At 40.9% G+C, this 24,707-nt stretch overlaps 1 protein-coding gene across 1 annotated transcript in view; it reads right to left on the reverse strand.

The window, feature by feature from the left end:
• The window catches only part of LOC140725104 (uncharacterized), a 523,726-nt gene that overhangs the window by 166,134 nt on the left and 332,885 nt on the right, over nt 1–24,707 (reverse strand). The window contains exons 19-20 of the mRNA XM_073040122.1: nt 22,249–22,533; nt 10,820–11,066 (exon numbers count right to left, since the gene is read on the reverse strand). Coding sequence (XP_072896223.1) covers nt 10,820–11,066; nt 22,249–22,533 — 532 coding nt within the window. The remainder of the gene's footprint in view (nt 1–10,819; nt 11,067–22,248; nt 22,534–24,707) is intronic.

Raw genomic sequence — 24,707 nt, forward strand, 5'->3', positions numbered from 1 at the left:
TTTGTTTAATTGTTATGAATTGTCCGTTTTGCTCTGTATAAACCTCTTTTTCTTTATTGTTTTTTTTGTTTCATTGCATTGTAAAAACTCATAAAAAATATTGTACCCATTTTGCAGAAATATTTTCAATCGTGCACAAAATATTGAGAGAAATACTATTTTTTGAAGCAAAGACAAGTTATTGGGGAATGATACAATCAATAGAGAACAGCTCTCCAAACCCACCAAAACATTATCAGTTCCATACTGGAAGAAACGTCCAAAGATGGATTTGTGTATATAATTACAGACTCAAGGGTGTAAGAAGAATTATTTTGAGAAATTTAATTGACCTAAGAGAAAATAGATCTTTGGCATGCATCAGAAGCATAGAAGTTTGATTACTTAGCTAACAACGAGAGTTCAGTATATAAAGGTAAAGAAATCTTCAGAATTCGACAGGAAAATAGCTTCAAGTAGGGATAGGAAAACTCAAAACAGTACAGGAATGCTAGAACTCTAAGAGGAAATATGAGTTTCACAGGGGACAAGTGAGTCCTGCCTTTGATATTTCTAGGACAATCAAATTGCAAAGAAATGCTATGGAGAAAAAAAAATCATTTAGACATAAACAAGCAACCAGAGCAGTTGATAAAGAACCAGGATCAATAGTTTTTGTCACAATGAGGTCAGTCCTTAGGTTTGAATGATGAAATTTGTTACACTTAGAATCAAACAACTACCTGAGATTTCAAATAGATATAGGAATAACATAATTTCATTTCACTTACACAAGAATACAACTGTAAACTTGCTTAACCACTTACTATAACTGTGTAATCATATCAGATAGTGGCATTCATCTTTAAGTTTTAAAAACAGATTTTATTGTTAGTTCAACTTAGTGATTATATAAAGTAAGTTAGTCATAGACCCATAGAGTTGTGCAGTCAAAAAACACACTACATAGCCCATCATTATGAGATTAGAGATTATCTTCACTGTCACATGTACATTGAAACATAAAGTGAAATGTGTCTGTACTAATCCCACTTCCCTGCATTAATTTCATATCCCTCAATCTCATGCTCATTCAAGTATCTACCAAGATGCCTCTTCATCATTGTTAATATTCCTTCCTCCATCATCTCCAGTGGCAGATCATTCCAGATATCAACTGCTTTTTGTGTGAAAAATTAACTCCTTAGATTTATTATATCTCCTCCCTCTCAACTTCAACTTATTCCCTCTAGTTTCAGATACACATATTGAAAATCAGAAGTGGCTATCTGTCCAATTCAATTCAATTCATGTTTAATTGTCATTTGCGGAATCTGTGGAGCTTATTCAAAGGGCCAAATGGCCTAATTCTGCTCCTATATCTTATGGTGATTCAATAAGAATATTCATGAATACAGTCAAACGAGACTGCATTACCCCGGAGCCAAGGTACCAACAGTTACCCACAGCACAAAGCACATATAAGATAGAAAGACAAAGCCACGAAATGAGAGTCCAAACTCAACCTATCCAATGCTGCAAAAATCTACAGGCCACCACATCAGAGCTTGTCTTCTGCCGAGTGAACCGAGGGCAACACCAACGCGGCGTCACGCCACCACCAGTGAAGCACACCGGCTCCAACACCTGTCTCCAACAGCTGTAAACAAGTGACTCTGCGGCCTGAGGCATAGCCCTTGCACATACAAGGTAGTAAGTACACATAGGATATCAGTTAAATACAAACAAGCATGCAAATTATATATATATATATATATATATATATATATGTATACACACACACACATAATTCAGACCGAGTCCATTGTCAAGTGAACACTGGGGTGGGGGGTGGAGGGTATAGCACCAATCTGTTTGGATCAACTGGGCTTATACTCGCTGGAATTTAGAAGATTGAGGGGGGATCTTATTGAAACGTATAAAATTCTAAAGGGATTGGAAAGGCTAGATGCAGGAAGATTGTTCACGCTGTTGGGGAAGTCCAGAACGAGGGGTCACAATTTAAGGATAAAGGGGAAGCCTTTTAGGACCGAAATGAGGAGAAACTTCTTCACACAGAAAGTGGTGAATCTGTGGAATTCTCTGCCATAGGAAAAAGTTGAGGACAGTTCATTGGCTATATTTAAGAGGAAGTTAGATATGGCCCTTGTGGCTAAAGGGATCAAAGGGTATGGAGAGAAGGCAGATACAGGATTCTGAGTTGGATGATCAGCCATCATCATACTGAATGGTGGTGCAGGCTCAAAGGGCCGAATGGCCTACTCCTGCACTTATTTTCTATGTTTCTATGTTTATCCTACAATTTTACATACTTCTTTTGTCACCTCTCTACTTCTTTCACTTGAAGGAGAAGAGACCTAGCCTGTCCAATCCCTGTTAATAACCCAAACGCTCCAATCCAAGCCATTTCCCAGATAGAAACATAGTAAATCTAAAGCACAATACAGGCCCTTCGGCCCACAAAGTTGTGCCGAACATGTCCCTACCATAGAAATTACTAGGCTTACCCATAGCCCTTATTTTTCTAAGCTCCATGTACCTATTCAAAAGTCTCTTAAAAGACTCTATCGTATCCGCCTCACCACCTTTGCCGGCAGCCCATTTCACACACTCACCACTCTATGAATAAAAAACTTCCTCTTGACATCTCCTCTGTACCTACTCCCCAGCACCTTAAACCTGTGTCCTCTTGTGGCAGCCATTTCAGACCTGGGAAAAAGCCTTTGACTATCCACACGATCAAAGCCTCTCATCATCTTATACACCTCTATCAGGTCACCTCACGTCCTCCGTCACTCCAAGGAGAAAAGGCAGATTTCACTCAACTTATTCTCATAAGGCATGCTCCCCAATCCAGGCAATATCCTTGTAAATCTCCTCTGCACCCTTTCTATAGCTTCCCCATCCTTCCTGTAGAGAGGCGACCAGAACTGAGCACAGTACGCCAAATGGGGTCTGACCAGGGTCCTATATAGCTGCAACATTACTTCCTGGCTCCTAAATTCAATTCCATGATTGATGAATGCCAATACACCATAAACTTTCTTAACCACAGAGTCAACCTGTGCAGCAGCTTTGAGAGTCCTATGGACTCGGACCCCAAATTCCCTCTGATCCTCCACACTGCCAAGAGTGACTATACTCTGCCATCATATTTGACCTACCAAAATGAACCACTTCACACTTATCTGGGTTGAACTCCATCTGCCACTTCTCAGCCCATTTTTGTATTGTATCATTGTCCCGCTGTAATCTCTGATAGCCCTCCACACTATCCACAACACCTCCAACCTTTGTGTCATTAGCAAACTTACTAACGCATCCCTCCACTTCCTCATCCAGGTCATTTATAAAAATCACTAGAGTAAGGGTCCCAGAACAGATCCCTGAGGCACTCCACTGGTGACTGTCCTCCATGCAGAATATGACTCGTCTACAACCACTCTTTGCCTTCTGTGGGCAAGGCAGTTCTGGATCCACAAAGCAAGATCCCTTTGGATCCCACGCCTCCTTACTTTCTCAATAAGCCTTGCATGGGGTACCTTATCAAATGCCTTGCTGAAATCCATATACATTACATCTACTGCTCTTCCTTTACCAATGTGTTTAGTCAGATCCTCAAAAAACTCAATCAGGCTCGTAAGGCACGACCTGCCCTTGACAAAGCCATGCTGACTATTCCTAATTATATTACACCCCTCCAAATGTTCATAAATCCTGCCTCTCAGGATCTTCTCCATCAATTTACCAATCACTGAGGTAAGACTCACTGGTCTATAATTTCCTGGGTTATCTCTACTCCCTTTCTTGAATTTGTCAAGCGGGGTGCCATGCACAATCCTAATCTGACGAGAAATGGACGTGGGAGCATGGAGGAACATCTGGAAATCTCCTCAGAAGGCCTTCTTTGTTGCTGCTGCTGTTGTGAGGTCTGGGTCTCTGCTGGGAAGAACAGGCCCCCAGTCCTTGGGGTATCTTTGGACAATTTTTACTGTGCCCATGGTCTGTTTTTTATCAATGATGGTATTGTTTGCACTTTTGTAGCTATATGTTTTAACTATGTGGTTTTGTGTAGGTCTTGTAGCTTTAATTTTTGGTTTGTTGGGTGGTAGAGTTGGTCTCCTGCCTTGGTGTGTCTGGGTAGTCTTGTTTTGTCTGGTGGATTTGGAGCTCCTTTTTGGGGAATGTGCTAAGATGGTAGCGTGATATTAATACGCAGCAGCCTCTCCAGACTCTGGATTTGGGGATTGCCCAACGTTATGTGGGTTTTCTGGTGTAGTCTGTTTTTGTCGTGTGCTTTTGTGATATCATTCCGGAGGAACATTGTTTCATTTTTTAACTGCATTGCAGTTGTGGTTTTTAAATGACAATAAACCGAATTCAATTCAACTCAATTCAATGAAGGAACAACATTTGCAACCCTCCAATCCTCTGGAACCTCTCCCGTCCCCATTGCTGATGCAAAGATCATTGCCAGAGGCTCAGCAACCTCCATCCTCACCTCCCACAGTAGCCTGGGGTACATCTCATCTGGTCCCGGCGATTTATCCAACTTGATGCTTTTCAAAAGCTCCAGCACACCCTTTTTCTTAATATCTACATGATCAAGCTTTTTAGTCTGCCACAAATCATCACTATCACCAAGATCCTTTTCCATAGTGAATACTGAAAGAAAGTATTCATTAAGTAACTCTGCTATTTCCTCCAGTTCCATACACACTTTTCCACTGTCATTCTTGATAGGTCCCATTCTTTCACGACTTATCCTCCTGCTCTTCACATACTTGTAGAATGCCTTGGGGTTTTCCTTACTCCTGCCAGCCTAGGCCTTCTCATGGTCCCTTCTGTCTCTCCTAATTTCCTTCTTAAGCTCCTTTCTGTTAGCCTTATAATCTTCCAGATCTCTAACATTACCTAGCTCTCTGAACCTTTTATTTTTTTTGTAATTTTTTTTTATTGAAGTTCATCATCAAACAAACATTTCCATAAGATGTGTTTCAGACACTGTACCTATATATCATATAATCATATATATCGCAAATCTCCACAACGTATTTATCTGAGGTACACACTTATAGAAAAAAGAGTGGAGAGAAAAAACAAGCAAAAGGGAAGAACTATGTGACCTCAGCCTTGGAATCACACATTTGTTGCCATTTTTGTTATTATCTGCGTTTCTTGGTTCGTATTTGTTCAGGGAGTAGATCAATTAAGTTTTATTCTAATTTCAATGATACATTGACAGATAAATACAGATGGCTAAGGACAAGGTAAAATTCATTTCTTTTAATGTCAATGGGCTATTAAATCCAATCAAACGTAAGAGAATTTTATCCAATTTGGAACAATTTGATTCATACTGGGAAAAATGGTTTAACTAAATAATGCCTTATAGGCCTCACTTTATTCTCACAAATCAATGAATCTGTTGTAAAAACAAAATATCACTCCCTACTTGTACATAGTTCTCTGAACCTTTTGTATGCTTTTCTTTTCTTCTTGACTAGATTTATTACAACCTTTGTACACCACGGTTCTTGTACCCTACCATAACTTCCCTGTCTATACCTATGCAGAACTCCACATAAATATTCCCTGAACATTTGCCACATTTCTTCTGTACTTTTTCCCGAGAACATCTGCTTCCAGTTTAAGCTTCCAATTTCCTGCCTGATAGCCTCATAATTCCGCTTACTCCAATTAAACGCTTTTCTAACTTGTCTGTTCCTATCTCTCTCCAATGCTTATTGTAAAGGAGACAGAATTATGATCACTCTCTCCAAAATGCTCTCCCACTGAGAGATCTGACACCTAACCAGGTTCATTTCTCAATACCAAATCAAATACAGTCTCTCCTCTTGTAGGCTTATCTACATATTGTGTCAAGAAACCTTCCTGAACACACCTAACAAATTCCACCTCATCTAAACCCCTTGCTGTAGGGAGATGCCAATCGATATTTGGGAAATTAAAATCTCTCATCAAGACAACTCTGTTATTATTACACCTTTCCAGGATCTGTTTCCCTATCTGCTCCTTGATATCCCTGTTACTATTGGGCGGCCTATTAAAAACACACAGCAAAGTTATTGACCCTTTCCTGTTCCTAATCTCCACCCACAGAGACTCCGTAGACAATCCCTCCATGGCGTCCGTGGGGATTTTCTGCAGTCGTGACACTACCTCTGATCAACGGTGCCACACCCCCATCTCTTTTGCTGTCCTTTCTGAAACATCTAAAACTAAGCACTTGAAGTAACCATTCCTGTCCCTGAGCCATCCAAGTCTCTGTAATGGCCACCACATCATATCTCCAAGTACTGATCCATGCTCCAAGCTCATCCGCTTTGTTCACAACACTCCTTGCATTAAAATAGACACATTTCATACTTTCAGTCTGAGTGCGTCCCATCTCTATCACCTGCCTATTCTCCCTCACACACTGTCTCGTAGCTTTCTCTATCTGTGAGCCAGCCACCTCTTCCCCAGTCTCTTCACTTTGGCTCCCATCCACCAACAATTCTAGTTTAAACTCACCCCAGTAGCCTTAGCAAACCTCCCCACCAGGATATTGGTCCCCCTGGGATTCAAGTACAACCCGTCCTTTTTGTACAGGTCACACCTGCCCCAAAAGAGGTCCCAATGATCCAGAAATTTGAATCCCTGCCCCCTGCTCCAATCCCTCAGCCACGCATTTAATCTCCAGCTCTTTCTATTCCTATCCTCACTGTCGCGCGGCACAGGCAGTAATCCCAAGATTACTACCTTTGCAGTCCTGCTTGTCAACTTCCTTCCTAACTCCCTGTAGTTTTTTTTCAGGACCTCTTCCCTTTTCCTAGCTATGTCGTTGGTACCAATATATACCACGACTTCTGGCTGTTCTCCGTCCCACTGCAGGATATCTTGGATGCAATCTGAAACATCCTGGACCCTGACACCTGGGAGGCAAACTACCATCTGAGTTTCTTTCCTGCGTCCACAGAATCGCCTGTCTGACCCCCTAACTATGGAGTCCCCTATCACTACTGCCTTCCTCTTCCTTTCCATACCCTTCTGAGCTACAGGACCAGACTCTGTGCCGGAGGCAAGGCCACTGTTGCTTCCCCCAGGTAGGCTGTCCTCGCCAACAGTACTCAAACAAGAGTACTCATTGTCAAAGGGAACAGCCACAAGGGGTACTCTCTAGTACCTGACTCTTACACTTCCCTCTCCTGAGTGAGACCCACTTGTCTGTCTCCTGTGGCCCCGGTGTTACCACCTGCTTATAACTCCTCTCTATCACCTCTGATGGACTGCAAATTTTTGCACAGCATGACTCTTAGGCCTGTTCAGCATAGTATGTTTGTACATGGATCTTATCAAATACAAAAATTAAGAAGCAATGGATAGAACACCATCCACTGGAGTCACAATATTTGAGTTAAATAACTAAGCCATTAACAACAGATTGTCTGATGCCAATATATAGTTTTATGTTACATGACGATATTTAACTTAAACCTGAATTAAAATAAGACGTGGTGTAAAATGCACCTTTTAAGGTGCAATTAGCTCTAAGGGATGAACTGTAACTAATGCTAGATGGTCTGCTGTTAAAAGACATCATTATCCACTGTCTATGTGATGGATAACAGGTTCAAAATGAGAGTTGACATGCAAGTTGAGATGACAGTTGTCATACCTAATAGCATTCCATTCACTTCTTGAGATACAGCTGGAAGTGAGTGCTATTCAAGATCAGCTTTGCGCCAGAAAAAGGAAAATGCATGAATTGATGGAAGGACTTCAAGATACTGAAGTCATTCCTAATAATATTTTGGCCATAGGTTTTGGAGAAATGTTGAAATAAACAATGGAAGATCATTGGAAACACTCTTCAACGTTGCAGTGAGTGTGAAATAATACTAAATAAAGTTAAAGCTTGAGGAAGGAGGTTGTTTTTATGTGACTTATTCACACAGACCAAGAACTTTGTGTACACTTAGCCAAAACTAAGCCAGTTTTGGAAATGCCTACATTGATGTGATGGGAACTCTATATGTATTGGAACTTGTTCAACATCAAAATAAATCTCTCCTTCAATCAGAAACATTGACGAAAAGATTTAAAATGGAAAAATACAAAGTAGTTCTGGAAAAAATGCCAAGAAGTGGTACTGAAAAAATATTAAATAACAGACACTAACACATCAATAATTAGATATCATTTTCATAAGGAAGACATGTTTACAATCTGATGAATCTCAGTACGGACATGGACCAATAATGATGCAGAACAGACAATCAGTTACCTATGCATCAAGGACATCAACAGAAGCAGAGATGAGATATGCAGAAGTCAAAAAGGAACTCTTGCTTCTTTTATTTGTCTGAGGTCAGCTTGAACAGAATATTTTCAGATGAGACAGTAAATGTTGAAACAAACAATCAAACATTAGAGACATTTATTCTCAAAACACTAAATAATGTACTCAAAAGATTACAGAGGATGCTGTTGATATTATAGGTTTTCTCTGAAGGTACTGTACACAAATGGGAAAAAATAGCCCTGGCAGATACACAGAGCAAAGCATACATGACAGAGGTTTATACCCAATATTTTGTACAAAGTCTGAAAGAAATTGATCACTGTGAAACTCTTCCACGTGTATCCAGAGTATGGCTCAATCATACAGCCACAGATGATTAACATCAGGGGCAAATGTGGGTTGTCATTAAACCAGCAAGGGCTAGGGTCAAGTTAGTATCGCTCTTTTAGACAACAGACAATAGGTGCAGAAGTAGACCATTCGGCCCTTCACGCCTGCACCGCCATTTTGAGATCATGGCTGATCATCTACTATCAATACCTGGTTCCTGCCTTGTCCCCATATCCCTTGATTCCCCTATCCATGATACCTATCTAGCTCCTTCTTGAAAGCATCCAGAGAATTGGCCTCCACTGCCTTCCGAGGCAGTGCATTCCAGACCCCCACAACTCTCTGGGAGAAGAAGTTTTTCCTTAACTCTGTCCTAAATGACCTACCCCTTATTCTCAAACCATGCCCTCTGGTACTGGACTCTCCCAGCATCTGGAACATATTCCCTGCCTCTATCTTGTCCAATCCCTTAATAATCTTATATGTTGCAATCAGATCCCCTCTCAATCTCCTTAATTCCAGCATGTACAAGCCCAGTCTCTCTAACCTCTCTGCGTAAGACAGTCCGGACATCCCAGGAATTAACCTCGTGAATCTACATTGCACTTCCTCTACAGCCAGGATGTCCTTCCTTACCCCTGGAGACCAAAACTGTACACTATACTCCAGGTGTGGTCTCACCAGGGCCCTGTACAAATGCAAGAGGATTTCCTTGCTTTTGTACTCAATATTCTTGCTTTTGTCTTTGAACTTACCATGACACAAATACTAATATTCAGAGCAACACTTCATAGAACCAATTGGATTGTATTAAGAGTTAATGGCAGTTGCTCATTCAGTATTTATCATCTTAAAAATTGTATTTCTAAAGTATGATATTTTCCTATTGGCTAAGGTTGGCATTTGAGATTGAATACTATTTTTCAAAATGTATTATTTGTTTGGCACAATGACGTATGCCAAGTAACCTCCATTTCAGCACAATACTGTGAAAAGGCCTAGCAAATACTGGGATTGACTTTTGTAAGTTACATTATCTTACTCTACTTGTCTGGAATTATTACACTAACTTCATTGAAGTGTCTGGATTTATTTCAATAAGTATTAGCATGTTTTCATAGAACTTCAAATAGCGTTTGCTAGATTTAAAATACTAGCCATCCTAGCTATTGATAATAAATCACAATTTATATATGTAAAATTAGCCATGTCTATTCAGAGTTAGAGTTTTATAAACATGTGATAACTTCATCTTTATATACACAATCAAATAATAAAGCTGAGGATACTATCAAAGCTGTAAGAAACTATTTATAGAATGTGACAAGTGCAGTAAATCTTAATTGTTAGCTTAGTTAAACATGCACCATACGCTAAATCAAAGGAGTAGGAACAACTCTTGCAGATAGCGGATAGTGGGTGTAAGATGGACTTCCTGATGCAGGTACATTACTACATACTCAACATTTTACTGAGGAACAGACATTGACACTGAAAAAATCAATTAAGGTTAAGCAATATTCTGAAGTGCAGTACCTTATTGATTCTTTCTACTGTATAAAATCTCCAAAGCAAGTACAACAACTAAAGCAACGGCTGTGGATTCAGTGAGTGAAATGCCAGTTTTCAACTGAAGAAGTGGAAGCATCTATTATGATCGGGTGCTTGCTTCAGTTTTTCAGAAAAGTATAAAGATATGGTCACAGTGGTCGGTGCAGCCACAAAAATAAATTTGTTTATTTATTCCTCTCCATAGATGCTGCCTGACTTGCTGAGTTCCTCCAGCATTTACAATTTGGATTTCCAGCATCTGCAAGATCTCTTGTGTTCTCTTAATATATTTTTTTCCAAAGAGATTTTGAGTGTGCCTCCATGTGTGAAGTACCAAATAGAACCTCTGTTAAAATTCCGAACCCCCACCTGAGTTTAATATAATACTTCAACAAACTTTAGATAAAAGTCCATATCTTTTTGTAACAAATCTTAAGTATGCACATATTTAAAGGGGAATTGATTAAAATAGCCAATTGATAATGTGAGTGATCACTAGGCATAATTGTCATAATCTACATTTAGTCTTCATGTCGTATATAAATTACTACATATTTCAAAACTATAGCAAGGCAAGCTAGTGAACTATTTGTACTGTGATGTATCTTATTTTAGAAAAATAAAGTTTACCTTTCTCTCTGTACTGTTGATGGAGTCCCTGCAGTTCCTGGTTTAATTGCTGAATATCAGTTCTTAGTATTGTATTTTCATTTTGAGTCTGAAACTTGTGAATCTGCAAATTCTGCAGTTCTATTTGCAGGTCTGTCACAATGTTATCCAAAACCTTCATCTCTGACATTTTCTTTTTGACATTTTCTTGGGACTCCTGGAGTTCGGCTTCTCGTTTCTGTAGAAGGTCATCTCTTTCCCATATTGCCTATCACAACAGAAATTAAATACACTTTATCCACTAACTTTAAACAAAAGAAGCCTTTCAAAAGCACATGATAGTAACAATGGCTAAGCTGGAGCATAAGAAATTATGGGAGTTTAATTGGAGTAAGGGAAATATGAGGCTATCAGGCAGGAACTTGGAAGCATAAATTGGGAATGGATGTTCTCAGGGAAATGTATGGGAGAAATGTGGCAAATTTTCAGGGGATATTTGCGTGAGTTCTGCATAGGTATATTCCAATGAGACAGAGAAAGGATGGTAGGGTACAGGAACCGTGGTGTACAAAGGTGGTTGTAAATCTAGCCAAGAAGAAATGAAGAGCTTACGAAAGGTTTAAAGAACTAGGTAATGATAGAGATCTAGAAGAATATAAGGCTAGCGGGAAGGAGCATAAGAATGAAATAAGGAAAGCCAGAAGGGGTCATGAGAAGGCCTTAGTGGACAGGATTAAGGAAAACCCCAAGGCATTCTACAAGTATATGAAGAGCAAGAGGGTAAGACGTGAGAGAATAGGACCAATCATGTGTGACAGTGGAAAAGTGTGTATGGAACCGGAGGAGATAGCAAAGGTTCTTAATGAATACTTTGCTTCAGTATTCACTATGGAAAAGGATCTTGGCGATTGTAGGGATGACTTGGAGTGGACTGAAAAGCTTGAGCATGTAGATATTAAGAAAGAGGATGTGTTGGAGCTTTTGGAAAGCATCATGTTGGATAAGTCACCGGGACCGGACAAGATGTACCCCAGGCTACTGTGGGAGGTGAGGGGGGAGATTGCTGAGCCTCTGGCGATGATCTTTGCATCATCAGTGGGGATGGGAGAGGTTCCAGAGGATTGGAGGGTTGCGGATTTTGTTCCCTTATTTAAGAAAGGGAGTAGAGATAGCCCAAGAAATTATAGACCAGTGAGCCTTACTTTAGTGGCTGGTAAGTTGATGGAGAAGATCCTCAGAGGCAGGATTTATGAACATTTTGAGAGGTATAATATGATTAGGAATAGTCAGCATGGCTTTGTCAAAGGCAGCTTGTTCCTTATGAGCCTGATTGAATATTTTGAGGATGTGACTAAACATACTGATGAAGGAAGAGCAGTAGTTGTAGTATATATGGATTTCAGCAAGGCATTTGATAAGGTACCAGATGCAAGGCTCATTGAGAAAGTAAGGAGGCATGGGATCCAAGGGGAACTTGCTTTGTGGATCCAGAACTGCCTTACACACAGTGGTTGTAGACGGGTCATATTCTGCATGGAGGTCGGTCACCAGTGGTGTGCCTCAGGGATCTGTTCTGCGACTCCTTCTCTTTGTGATTTTTATTAATGACCTGGATGAGGAAGTGGAGAGATGGGTTAATAAATTTTCTGATGACACAAAGGTAGGGGATACTGTGGATAGTATGGAGGGCTATCAGAGGTTACAGCAGGGCATTGATAGGATGCATAACTGGGCTGTGAAGTGGCAGATGGAGCTCAACCCAGATATGTGTGAAGCGGTTCATTTTGGTAGGTCAAATATGTTGGCAGAATATAGTATCAATGGTAAGTCTCTTGGCAGTATGGAGGATCAGAAGGATTTTGGGATCTGAGTCCATGGGACTCTCAAAGCTGCTGCACAAGGTGCCTCTGCGGTTAAGAAAGCATACGGTGTATTGGCCTTCATCATCGTGGGATTGAGCTTAGAGGTGATGTAATGTTGCAGCTATATAGGACCCTGGTCAGACCTCACTTGGAGTACTGTGCTCAGTTCTAGTCGCCTCACTACAGGAAGGATGTGGAAACCAAGAAGGGGTGGAGAGGAGATTTACAAGGATGTTGCCTGGATTGGGGACCATGCTTTATGCATATAGGTTGAGTGAACTGGGCCTTTTCACCTTGGATGAGAGGTGACCTGATAGAAGTGTATAAGATGATGAGAGGCATTGATCGTGTGGATAGTCAGAGGCTTTTTCCCAGGGCTGAAATGGTTGCCACGAGAGGGCACAGTTTTAAGTCGGTACAGAGGAGATATCGCGGGTAAGTTTTTTACACAGAGAGCGATGAGTGCGTGGAATGGGCTGCCGGCGACAGTGATGGAGACCGATATGATAGGGTCTTTTAAGATTCTGCTGGATAGGTATATGGAGCTTAGAAAAATAGAGGCTTATGGGTAACCCTAGGTAATTTCTAAGTTAAGGACATGTTCAGCATAGCTTTGTGGGTCGAAGGGCCTGCATTGTGCTGTAGGTTTTCTAAGAAATGTACTCTATTTAGTTCCTCAATCCTGTACTATTATAGTAATCCACTCAGCAGCTGTTATATTAATATCATTTTGTGATATCAATATCCAATAAAAACTAAAGTCAAGAAAATCTGTATTTGTTATCTTGTAAATGATTCAAAGCACATAAAGTTGTAAACCTTTTCTTGATTTGCCTCACCATATTCCCTCATACTCTATGTTTATGAATATTTGCAATTTAACTCTTTCATCCCTAACATAATTCAAAACAAATTAACCAACTCGAAACATCAATGTAGGGCTGAAAGAATACTACACTTTCAGAAATACCAACTTTAAGATGAGATATTACACCAAGATCCCAGCTAACCACTCTGGTAGATGGAAAACTTCCATTGTACGATTCAAAGAGCAACAGAGGATATTTTTTCCAATATGTACTGTTCAGCTGATATCCATAAAGTTATTCATGTCATTTTTTTTGCTTCATGCAACGTGACCACTGTGTAAACTGATTGTTTTGAAACAGAAGGTAGATATTTTATTAATAATGGTTTCAAGGAATTTTAATCAACAATGGGTTGTTTAATGGGTTCAAAAGTACAGATCACTTATAGCTAAATTAACAGTGGAAGAGTCTCTTTGCTTTCTGAAATATCCTTCCATTAGTTCCATGTTCTATAACTCATGGTCCAACCTTTTTTTTTAAATTAGTAAGTGTAACTAAACAAACTTTTGTTCTTTCTTATTCATGTAGGTCAAGGCAATGTGATACTCTATTATTACACCTTTGAATTCAGTGCTAAACATCTGAGAAATACCCAGTGCTCCAACTAAATCTAACTGACTTTCAAAATTTATTTTTTATACATGATATAACATGGAGAAGTCTTATAAAATATTGCATTACTGCAGTAAGTTAAAGCTAGCATCTCACATTTTTGCACCACGGTTCTTGGCTGTGAGCTGTCCAACTGGAGGGTAGATCAATCAAAGTTTTTGCTCAGTGGTATAAATTGCAAGAGGAATGGTGTTTCCAAATTGCCTTTGAATCCCATTATGTTACATGACATCAGATCTCAACTTGATTACAATCTACCATACTCTCTCAGCACCTCTATGTTGAAAGATATTTGAAGAATTGTAGAAAAGAGCAAAGATGCAGAATGCATATTGGGTAGGAAACTGATCCACAAGCATCTCAACTGTCTGGTCTGGCCAAATCTTGGAAATAACATTCAGAATACCACTGTGTTGCCCTTAAGGCATTTGTTTAGTTTATTATATTTTCACTTTAGTAATTCATTTGTAATTGTATTCTAGTTAAGTTAAGGTTGTTTAAAGTAAATTCATTGTCTGTGATATATCGCGGCATGTGATGATGTCACATCCGGTTTTGCTGCGTCCTGTGGGAAAATACCGGTTTGGAGAAATGGGAAGGAGGGGGCTTGTGTGTGCAGGATCAGCGTAAGAAAAGATTTCTTTCTACGCACTAGAAACATCATAGAAGCAACGCCGTAAGTTCATAAGATAATCGATATGTTGAAGTAAAAATGTTAACGCTGATTCTTTTAAAAGTAATGACGGTTGATAAAGTTTATGTTCTCTGTTATTTAAAGAGTTGCGGATAGTTTGTGTTGAAGTGTATTTAAAGCCAGTCGATTGCGCAGGTAGATTCTGACTGTATGTTGTACTTTAATGTAATATAGTTTGTTGTAGTTTTAGTTTTGCAAGTATTTATGATGTAAATGTGATGCTAAGAAGGAAACAAATACTGTATATATTTTGTATTGTTTTATCAACAGTTTTCACCATACGTTAATGTGGAAGAGTGAACAGTAAACGGTTCATCTTACTGGGACTGCGCCTCATTGACTCCGGTTTATACTTGGTGTTTAGTTCAGAGTTTTTACACCTGTGCGAGAACACTACAGTGAAAAGGCGGCATTACCAGGTGTTTCAAGTGCTACGATGGCATCGCGATCCAGCATCAAGTCATTGCCATCCAGCGCCAGGAGCAGTAGGGCATCAACAAATAAGACTGCCCACGCAAGAGCTAAAGCAGAAACCGCTAAGGTGCGAGCGTCATATGCTGAACAGGAAGCAAAATTGAAAATGGAAAAGGCTGCCAGAGAAGCCGAAAACCAAAAAGAAGCAGCTGCCAGAGAAGCCAAAAACCAGTTGGAAAGGGTAAGGATTGAAGCAGAGTTAGAAGTGCTGACGCTACACCGAGAAGCCGAAGCTACCAGGGTGGAAGCAGAGATATTAGAAAATGCTGAAGAAATGCATGTTCTGGATGACGTAAAATCTACTTCAGAAAGGACCAGATTGGAACGCACAAGCGACTACGTCTGATCTCAAATGGACTTGAAGAGTTGTTCTTCCTCTCTATACTTATATGCTAACATCCCATTTCACGAGGAGTCAAAGAGAAGTCCAATTGCATCACATCCATCTGAGGAAGTCAATTTACCCTTGCAACTTCGCGACAAATTCAAGAATGAAAGGGCTGATGACAAATACTTCTCAACACCAAACCTGCCAGATTTGGCGAGAGGAGAGGCAAAGGCTGAATTCAGAACAGCAAATCCCATAACAAATGTACACCCTCAGTCATATACCCGCCAACATATTCCCCCAGCCAGCATGCCACTTGCAGTTGAACCCATGGCACAGTATTTAGCACGACGAGATCTCGTCACTTCAGGACTATACCAGTTTGACGATAAGCCTGAAAATTACCATGCATGGTACTCCTCATTTGCCAACGCTAACCACGGAGTCCAGCTCGGAGCAACCCAAGAGTTGGATCTTATGACAAAATGGCTGGGAAAAGAATCATGCGAACAGGTGAGATGCATACATTCAGTGTACATCAACAACCCCAAATTAGCCTTACGCAAAGCATGGGAGAGACTTCAGGAGTGCTATGCGGCCCCTGAAATTATTGAAACGGCACTATTTCGACGCCTGGAAAATTTTCCTAAGGTGTCAGCCAAAGACCACACTAAGCTAAGAGAGCTCGGAGATTGAAGGCGCTAAAGAAGATGGCTATTTAACTGGCCTGTCATATTTAGATACTTCATACAGAATTAGACCAATCGTGGACAAACTTCCATTTGGGCTGCAGGAAAGGTGGGTGTCTGTTGGCTCAGAGTACGAGGAAAAGAACGATGGTCGATTTCCTCCCTTTGAGTATTTCACTAGGTTTGTGTGCAAGGAGGTGAAGAATCAAAACGACCCAAGCTTCATGAGTCAAGGTAGCAGTACAATTCACACCAAGCCAGTCAAATCCACTTCGAATAACTTTAACATCAATAAACCTGTCTCAGTGCATAAAACTGAAGTCTCTACAACTAACAATGACCATAGCAAGAATTGTCCATTGCACAACAAACCCCATCCCCTCAAAAAATGCAGAACGTTTAGGAAAAAACCCTTTGACGAGAGGATGGCCCTCCTCAAGGAGAAAAAATATGTTTTAAATGCTGTTCCTCTACCTCTCATCTCGCTAGAGAGTGTATGATCCCCGTGAGGTGCTCAGAATGTAATAGCACTAATCATGATGAGGCCATGCACTCCGGCCCGTTATCGCAAACTGACAAAGCTCCTTCACCCTCACAAGAGGACGGCGGGAAGGGAGAGGATCACTCCAAGATAATTGTTGTCAGCTCGAGCTGCACAGAGGTTTGTGGTCAAGGTCAGTCAAGCTGTTCTTGTTCAAAGATCTGCCTCACTAAGGTGTACCCTAAGGGAGCCAAAGACAAAGCCATCAAAGCCTACGTAACTCTGGACGATCAGAGCAATCGCTCACTAGTCAGACCAGAGTTCTTTGATTTGTTCAACTTAAAGAGTAATCAGTTCCCATATTACCTTAGAACTTACTCAGGCAGCGTAGAAACATATGGGAGGAAGGCAGAAGGCTTCCAGCTTGAATCACTGGATGATAAAGTTGTCATCTGTCTCCCTCCGCTCTTAGAGTGCAATGAAATTTTGAATAACCGCACTGAGATCCCGACGCCAAGTGCTGTGCGACACCAGCCGCATCTCCACCACATCGCCAAGCACATCCCAGAACTGGATCCAAAAGCAGAAATACTCCTGCTACTAGGAAGAGATGTTCTCTAGGCGCACAAGGTCAGGCAGCAGGTCAATGGACCACACAATGCCCCCTTTGCCCAACGCCTGGATCTGGGCTGGGTGGTGATAGGAGAGGTGTGCCTTGGCAATGTACACAAACCGACAGATAACACACTCGACCAATGTGCTGGGGAGTGGCCGCCATTCAATTTTTCAACCCTGCACAAGCTACATTTGTATCAAGGAAGCACGACAGGGCTTTAACAAGTGTACTAAAGTAACTGACAAGACACTGGGACGGTCAGTCTTCGCTCAAACTGAGCATGATAATAAACTTGCTCCATCAGCACAAGATGCCATCTTCTTAAAAATAATGGACACCAAGGTCTTCAGAGATGAAGCAAATAACTGGGTCACCCCACTACCTTTCAGAGAACCACACCAGTGCTTGCCAAGCAACAAAGAGCAGGCAGTCAAGTGGTTCACGTCTTTGCAAAAAACCCTGAAAAGGAAACCTGAGATGCAGCAACAATACGTAGCATTCATGGAGAAGATCTTCGCTAATGGACATGCTGAAGTAGCACCACCACTGAGAGAAGGTGAGGAGTGCTGGTACCTCCCAACGTTTGGGGTTTACCACCCACAAAAGCCCAATCAGATCAGGGTGGTCTTCGACTCCAGTGCTCAGTGCACTGGAATCTCCCTTAATGACGTGCTCCTCACAGGCCCCGACCTCAACAATACCCTTCTTGGGATCCTGCTGCGCTTCCGGAAGGAGAAGGTCGCAATCTTAGCGAACATCCAACAGATGTTCCATTGCTTCTTAGTACAGGAAGACCATCGCAATTTCCTCCGGTTCTTATGGCACAAGGACAATGACATTAACAAGGAAGTCATTGAGTACCGGATGAATGTCCATGTTTTCGGCAATAGTCTATCACCTGCCGTGGCCATCTATGGGCTACAAAGAGCTATCAGAGAGGGCGCACAGGAGCACGGCGATGACACCGTTAAGTTTGCAGAAAGGCACTTCTATGTCGATGACGGCTTGATATCGCTACAGAAAGACGAAGCAATCGATCTGCTCCGACGTACACAAGCCTCACTCGCTGAGTCAAACCTCCGCTTGCACAAGTTCGCATCAAACTGTCAGGCAGTAATGGTGGCCTGTCCACACGATGACTGTGCTCCGGCAATCAAAGACCTAGATCTAGATGGAGAAACCATACCCACACAAAGGAGTTTGGGCCTCCTTTGGGAGCTTACAAATGACACATTCACGTTCTCCATGCCGACCGTGATCAAGCCATTCACCCGCCGTGGAGTTCTCTCCACTGTCAACAGTGTTTTTGATCCATTGGGTCTACTGACACCAGTTACGATCTAAGGAAGAGCCCACCTCAGGGAACTTACCTCTGAGCTCTCCGACTGGGAGACTCCCCTACCAGAAGACAAGCTAAACAGATGGGAGGCTTGGAGAGATTCACTTCAAGATCTAAAACAGCTTCATATCCCACACAGGTACACTGCAGACGAATTGGCCCAGGCAAAGGATATCATCCTTAAAGCAACTCAAAGAGCAGCTTTTGCAAGGGAGTTTTCGGCCCTCCAAGTTAATAAACCAATACCAAAGGACAGCCCTTTGAGGAAACTCAACCCGATCCTGAAGAACGATCTCATTTGCATTGGAGGCTGGTTAATACACTCTCGCCTTTCAACTGCAGAAAAGAGCCCAGTAATCCTGCCCAAAGACAGCCATGTGTCCATACTGCTTACTCGCCATCACCATGAACAGGTAAGGCATCAGGGCCGTCACCTGACGGAAGGAGCAATCAGGGCAGTGGGACTGTGGATCTTGGGAGGCAAAACACTGATCAATTCAGTACTCCACAGATGTGTAACCTGCAGGAAACTGCGAGGGAAGATGGAAGCTCAATGTATGGCGGACCTCCCACCAGAACGCCTTGAAGCCTGCCCTCCTTTTACATATGTGCGGCTCGATGTATTTGGTCCGTGGACTATCACCACTAGATGCACTAGAGGAGGACAAGCAGAGAGCAAACGGTGGGCCATCATATTCAGCTGTATGAGTTTGAGAGCGGTACACATTGAAGTCATCGAATCTTTGGATACATCCAGCTGCATTAATGCTCTCAGGCACTTCTTTGCACTAAGAGGCCCTGCAAAACAGTTAAGGTCTGATTGCGGCACGAACTTTGTTGGAGCGTCCAAGGAGCTCGGGATGGACAAGACAATGCAAAGGTACCTCAGTCAGCAGGGATGCAACTGGGAGTTCAATACACCACATGCCTCTCACATTGGAGGCTCATGGGAGCAGATGATTGGTATCGCCAGAAGGATCCTTGATTCAATGTTTCTGCAGCAACGCACCCGAGTGACCCACAAAGTACTGTGCACACTAATGGCAGAGGTCATATCCATTAGAAATGCACAACCACTCCTACCTGTGTCTTCTGACCCGGAAAGCCCCTTCATACTCTCGCCATTAATGCTCCTTACACAGAAGACAGGAGCTCCCCCTCCACCTGGGGACTTCTCCGATAAGGATTTGTACACAAAGCAATGGACACAGGTTCAGGCTCTCGCAAATCAGTTCTGGTCTCATTGGAGACATGAATATCTACCTTTGTTGCAACACAGACAAAAGTGGACAGAACCTTGCAGGAACCTTCAAGTTGGAGATTTAGTCCTGCTCAGGGACAAGCAGATCGCCCGCAACTGCTGGCCAATGGCCAGAATCACTGCCACATTCCCTGGTAGGGATGGATATGTCAGGAAGGTTGAGTTGAAAACTTCTGACCAAGGTGATGTGAAAACTTACCAAAGGACAGTTGCAGAAGTCATTCTACTTTTACCTAAGGACTGATTTAGAGACTGAAGTTTGTATTATGTTCATAGTGACCTTACAAAGGTCAGGCGGGGAGTGTATTGCCCTTAAGGCATTCGTTTAGTTTATTATATTTTCGCTTTAGTAATTCATTTGTAATTGTTTTCTAGTTAAGTTAAGGTTGTTTAAAGTAAATTCGTTGTCCGTGATATATCGCGGCATGCGATGACATCACACCCGATTTCGCTGCGTCCTGTGGGAAAATACCGGTTTGAAGAAACGGGAAGGAGGGGGCTTGTGTGTGCAGGATCAGCGCGAGAAAAGTTTTCTTTCTACGCACTAGAAACATCATAGAAGCAACGCCGTAAGTTCATAAGATAATCGATATGTTGAAGTAAAAATGTTAACACTGATTCTGTTAAAAGTAATGACAGTTGATAAAGTTTATGTTCTTTGTTATTTAAAGAGTTGTGGATAGTTTGTGTTGAAGTGTATTTAAAGCAGTTGATGGCGTAGGTAGATTCTGACTGTATGTTGTACTTTAATGTAATATAGTTTGTTGTAGTTTTATTTTTGCAAGTATTTATGATGTAAATGTGATGCCAAGAAGGAAACAAGTACTGTATATATTTTGTATTGTTTTATCAACAGTTTTCACCATACGTTAATGTGGAAGAGTGAACAGTAAACGGTTAATCTTACTGGGACTGCACCTCATTTACCGGTTTATACTTGGTGTTTAGTTCAGAGTTTTTACACCTGTGCGAGAACACTACACCTCTTCAGCAGGTGATGAGCAAACTAACATGCAGGATAAATGTACCTGATCTCATCCTCACCAATCTACCTATTACAGATGCATCTTTCTGTAACACTATTAGCAGAATTAATTGCTGTATAGTTCTGTTACCTCAATTTTCATCTTGACTACAGCCTTTATTTCCTTGTGTGGCTTCATGACTAAATTGAATGGGTCATATTCATAATGGATTTTGTGGCTCAAAACTGGCTATCAATTGTGTTGTTAAAGTCAAAGTTGAGTTTATTGTCATATGTACAAGTAAATGCTTGCACAGGTGCAATGAAAAACTTACTTCTGGCAACATCACAGGCACACAGCATCATGAGCAGCATTCACAAGGAAAAAAGAACATAAATTAAACATAAGTTATACACAATTTTTAGAAGGAAAAAAAACAAATTGAACAGAATTCCACATCCATTTGTAGTGCAAGTAGTCACTGTATTGCTGTTACAGAGGTAGGGATTAGTGTTGTGCAGGCTGGCTCAAGAACTGAATGATTGAATGGCTGTTCTTGAACCTATGGTGTGGGATATCAGGCTTCAGTGCCTCTTGTCTAATGGAAGCTGTGAGATGCTGGGCATGATCTGGACGCTGGGGATCTTTGATTACAGATGTTGTAGATTTTCCATTTTCCATCTAATTACACAGGGTTCAAGCTTCAAAAAGTAATGTTTCTTTTAAACCTCAGTAAAAGTATTGGCTTGTGCTTATGCTTAAATGGCATGCACCAAATCAAAGCTCTGTATTTGACTGGTGAGCTACTTTGAGTCTCTGGTATCGCATGCAGATTGGCTGAGACCAAGATGTTGTGTAAGGCTTAGAACATTGACTTTAATATATGTATTAATTAAGAGTCAGGATGAGTTGTAGCAGGAAGCAACGCTGTGTGAGGCATTGGGCTAGCAAGATCTGGCCCAACAACTAAGGAAGCCAGGGAATGAATAACTGATAATGTAGCTGATACACCAGCTAAATTTTCATCATTATCCAACCTTAACTGTATTAGAGGCAACACATTTATTTTACCTTTGAAATTATATCATTTTTTTTGCTTATAAGTTAGAAAAATCAATTCTATTGCAAATAATCTTGAGGGTTCTTCTGATTAATCACTGTAACTTCAGCACTGATTTGCAAAATTACAGGGAAATTGGTCTATCACTGCAGTTGCAGTGAGTATTTTAAGAACTTTCATTAGCAAGCATGTAAACAGACCTGATGCATCTGATTGCAGCTTTCCTGGGAATCTGCGAGGTTGCTTTCGAGTTGGGTAATTTGCTTTTTCAGTTGTACAAGTTCCAGCTTGTGTTTATTTTCGGAATCTGCTGCATTCAGATTGAGATTTTGCAAAGCTTGTTCAAGTTTTTGTACTTCAAGGACACAATTCCTTTGCTGATTGTCAGATTCTGTTATTTCTTCTCTGAGATCAAGTATTGTTTGTTCACATTCTCCAATTCTACTATCTTTTTCATCACAAGTACTTTTCACCAATTCAAGTTCCTGGCAACCACAAGATAAAACATGAAGGTTAAAACGGAACAAAGAGACATCATATAGCCAATCAAACCCATTTTCTGAATAATACTGTGTAAAATAACAGAATTAATACATGATAATTATAAAAGTACAGCTGACTGTGAGTAATAAATGGCTTTATGTTTTTATAAGTACATAATAAAATCACTTGTTAAGTGATGTTTGTATAAAGCTTGCTAAATTGATAAAATTACTCATATGATCAATGCCTGTTCCAGAAATATAAAATTCCCTTAAGTGAGTCATTATTGTCTCATGCATTCTATAATTTTATTTTGCTTAAACAGCAAGGTGAGATTTGAAGACGCGAAACATGTACAATCTATTGGCAGGAGAGTTTACATTCTGCCTGATTTACTTTACTATTTAAGAGAGTAAATCAAAGAGAAAGAAAACGAAAGAGGAATATAAAATGACCTGCTGGTTTGTATTACTGCTCAATCTCACTCCAATGAATATTATCAAGTTAATCATACTCACACTATATTTATTACAGAAATATGAGATCTTAGATGTGAGCGTCACTTTTGCCATGAGATGCACATTATATCAGATTGTATTTAAGCAATCTTTACTACTGATACAAGGATGTAACATACCAAGAGTGCCAGCAGTGCGAATTTGGCTACCATTTTTGGTTCCAGTTTTGGTATTGCTTGATTATTTATTATTGGTACATATATACAGTGAAAAGCTTGTCTTATATAATGTTCATGATGCATTGAGATTGAATATGGTTAAACAATTACAATGCAGAATTAAGTATAAAAACTACAGAGAAAGTGCAGCGCAGATTAACAATAAAGTGCAAGATCATAATAATGTCGATTGTGAGGCCAAAAGTTCTCTGAGGTAGAAGACAATGGATTATCTCAAAGGCACCAAGTATCCATATGTAAACATGGTGATAAACTGGCATGTCTTATAAATCCATCTATAACCCATTAGAATCACATTGAAACTGTTCATATCCCTTCCATGCAGAGCTCTCATGGAGCCAAGGAAGAAAAGTTTTCTTCAGAAGACTGCCTGATGTCAAGACTGCCTGATGTCAAAAAATAAAGTACTATGTGTCACAATGTATCCTTTTCAAAGAGTTAAAACCAACATTGGAAAGATAAAATAGCAGTTTCAAATCAACTGTGTTTATCCTTGACTCAAAGTTAGCTATTTTTTATATGGAAATACTATGTCTCTAAAGAAGCAAAAAACATTTTAAATGAAACAGATATTTGAAGTATTAAATGACAAAATGGGAAGGCACTCGTTGCTGCTGCTGTTGTGATGTGTGGGTCTCTGCTGGGAAGAACAGGCCCCTAGTCTTTGGGGACGCGTTGCTGGTGGCTGGTGGCAGGGGCATCGTAGTGCACTCGGCAGAGGATGGTGCTCAGAGAGGCTGTGCCGGAGGGGATGGTTGGAGGCTCGGAGGTTCGACGGACTCGGAGTCCGCTGTGGTCGGGACGCTTTCACTGTGTGCTGCGTCTGTGAGGCTGGGTCCGGCAGCGCTTTCGTTGTGTGCTGCGCCTGCAAGACTGAGTCCGGCAGCGCCGTGGAAGTCCATAGCGGGGGTATTCCCTTTTGCCGCCTGCTGATGGTCTGTTTTTTTATCAATTATGGTATTGTTTGCACTGTTGTACCTATATGTTGTAATTATGTGGTTTTGTGTAGGTCTTGTAGCTTTAGTTTTTGGTTTGTTGGGTGGTAGAGTTGGTCTCCTGACTTGGTGTGTCTGGGTGGTCTTGTTTTGTCTGGTGGGTTTGGAGCTCCTTTCCAGGGAATGTGCTATGATGGTAGCGTGATATTAATAAGCAGCAGCCTCTCTGGACTCTGGATTTGGGGATTGCCCAACGTTATGTGGATTTTTTGGTGTAGTCTGTTTTGTCGTGTGCTTTTGTGATATCATTCTGGAGGAATGGTGTTTCATTTATTAACTGCATTGCAGTTGTGGTTTCTAAATGACAATAAACCGAAATTCAATTCAATTCAAGTGGAAATTCACAGTTTTAAAGAAAACATTTCTAGCATAATTTAAATAAAAATTTCAAACCTAAAGAAGAACATTTATGAATCAGATACATAATTTTATCATGATTTGACCCCCTCGCCGGTCATGTAATCCAAAAGTCTGGGCAAGTACC

This window comes from Hemitrygon akajei, chromosome 1, assembly GCF_048418815.1.
Source record: "Hemitrygon akajei chromosome 1, sHemAka1.3, whole genome shotgun sequence".
Taxonomy (NCBI): Eukaryota; Metazoa; Chordata; class Chondrichthyes; order Myliobatiformes; family Dasyatidae; genus Hemitrygon; species Hemitrygon akajei.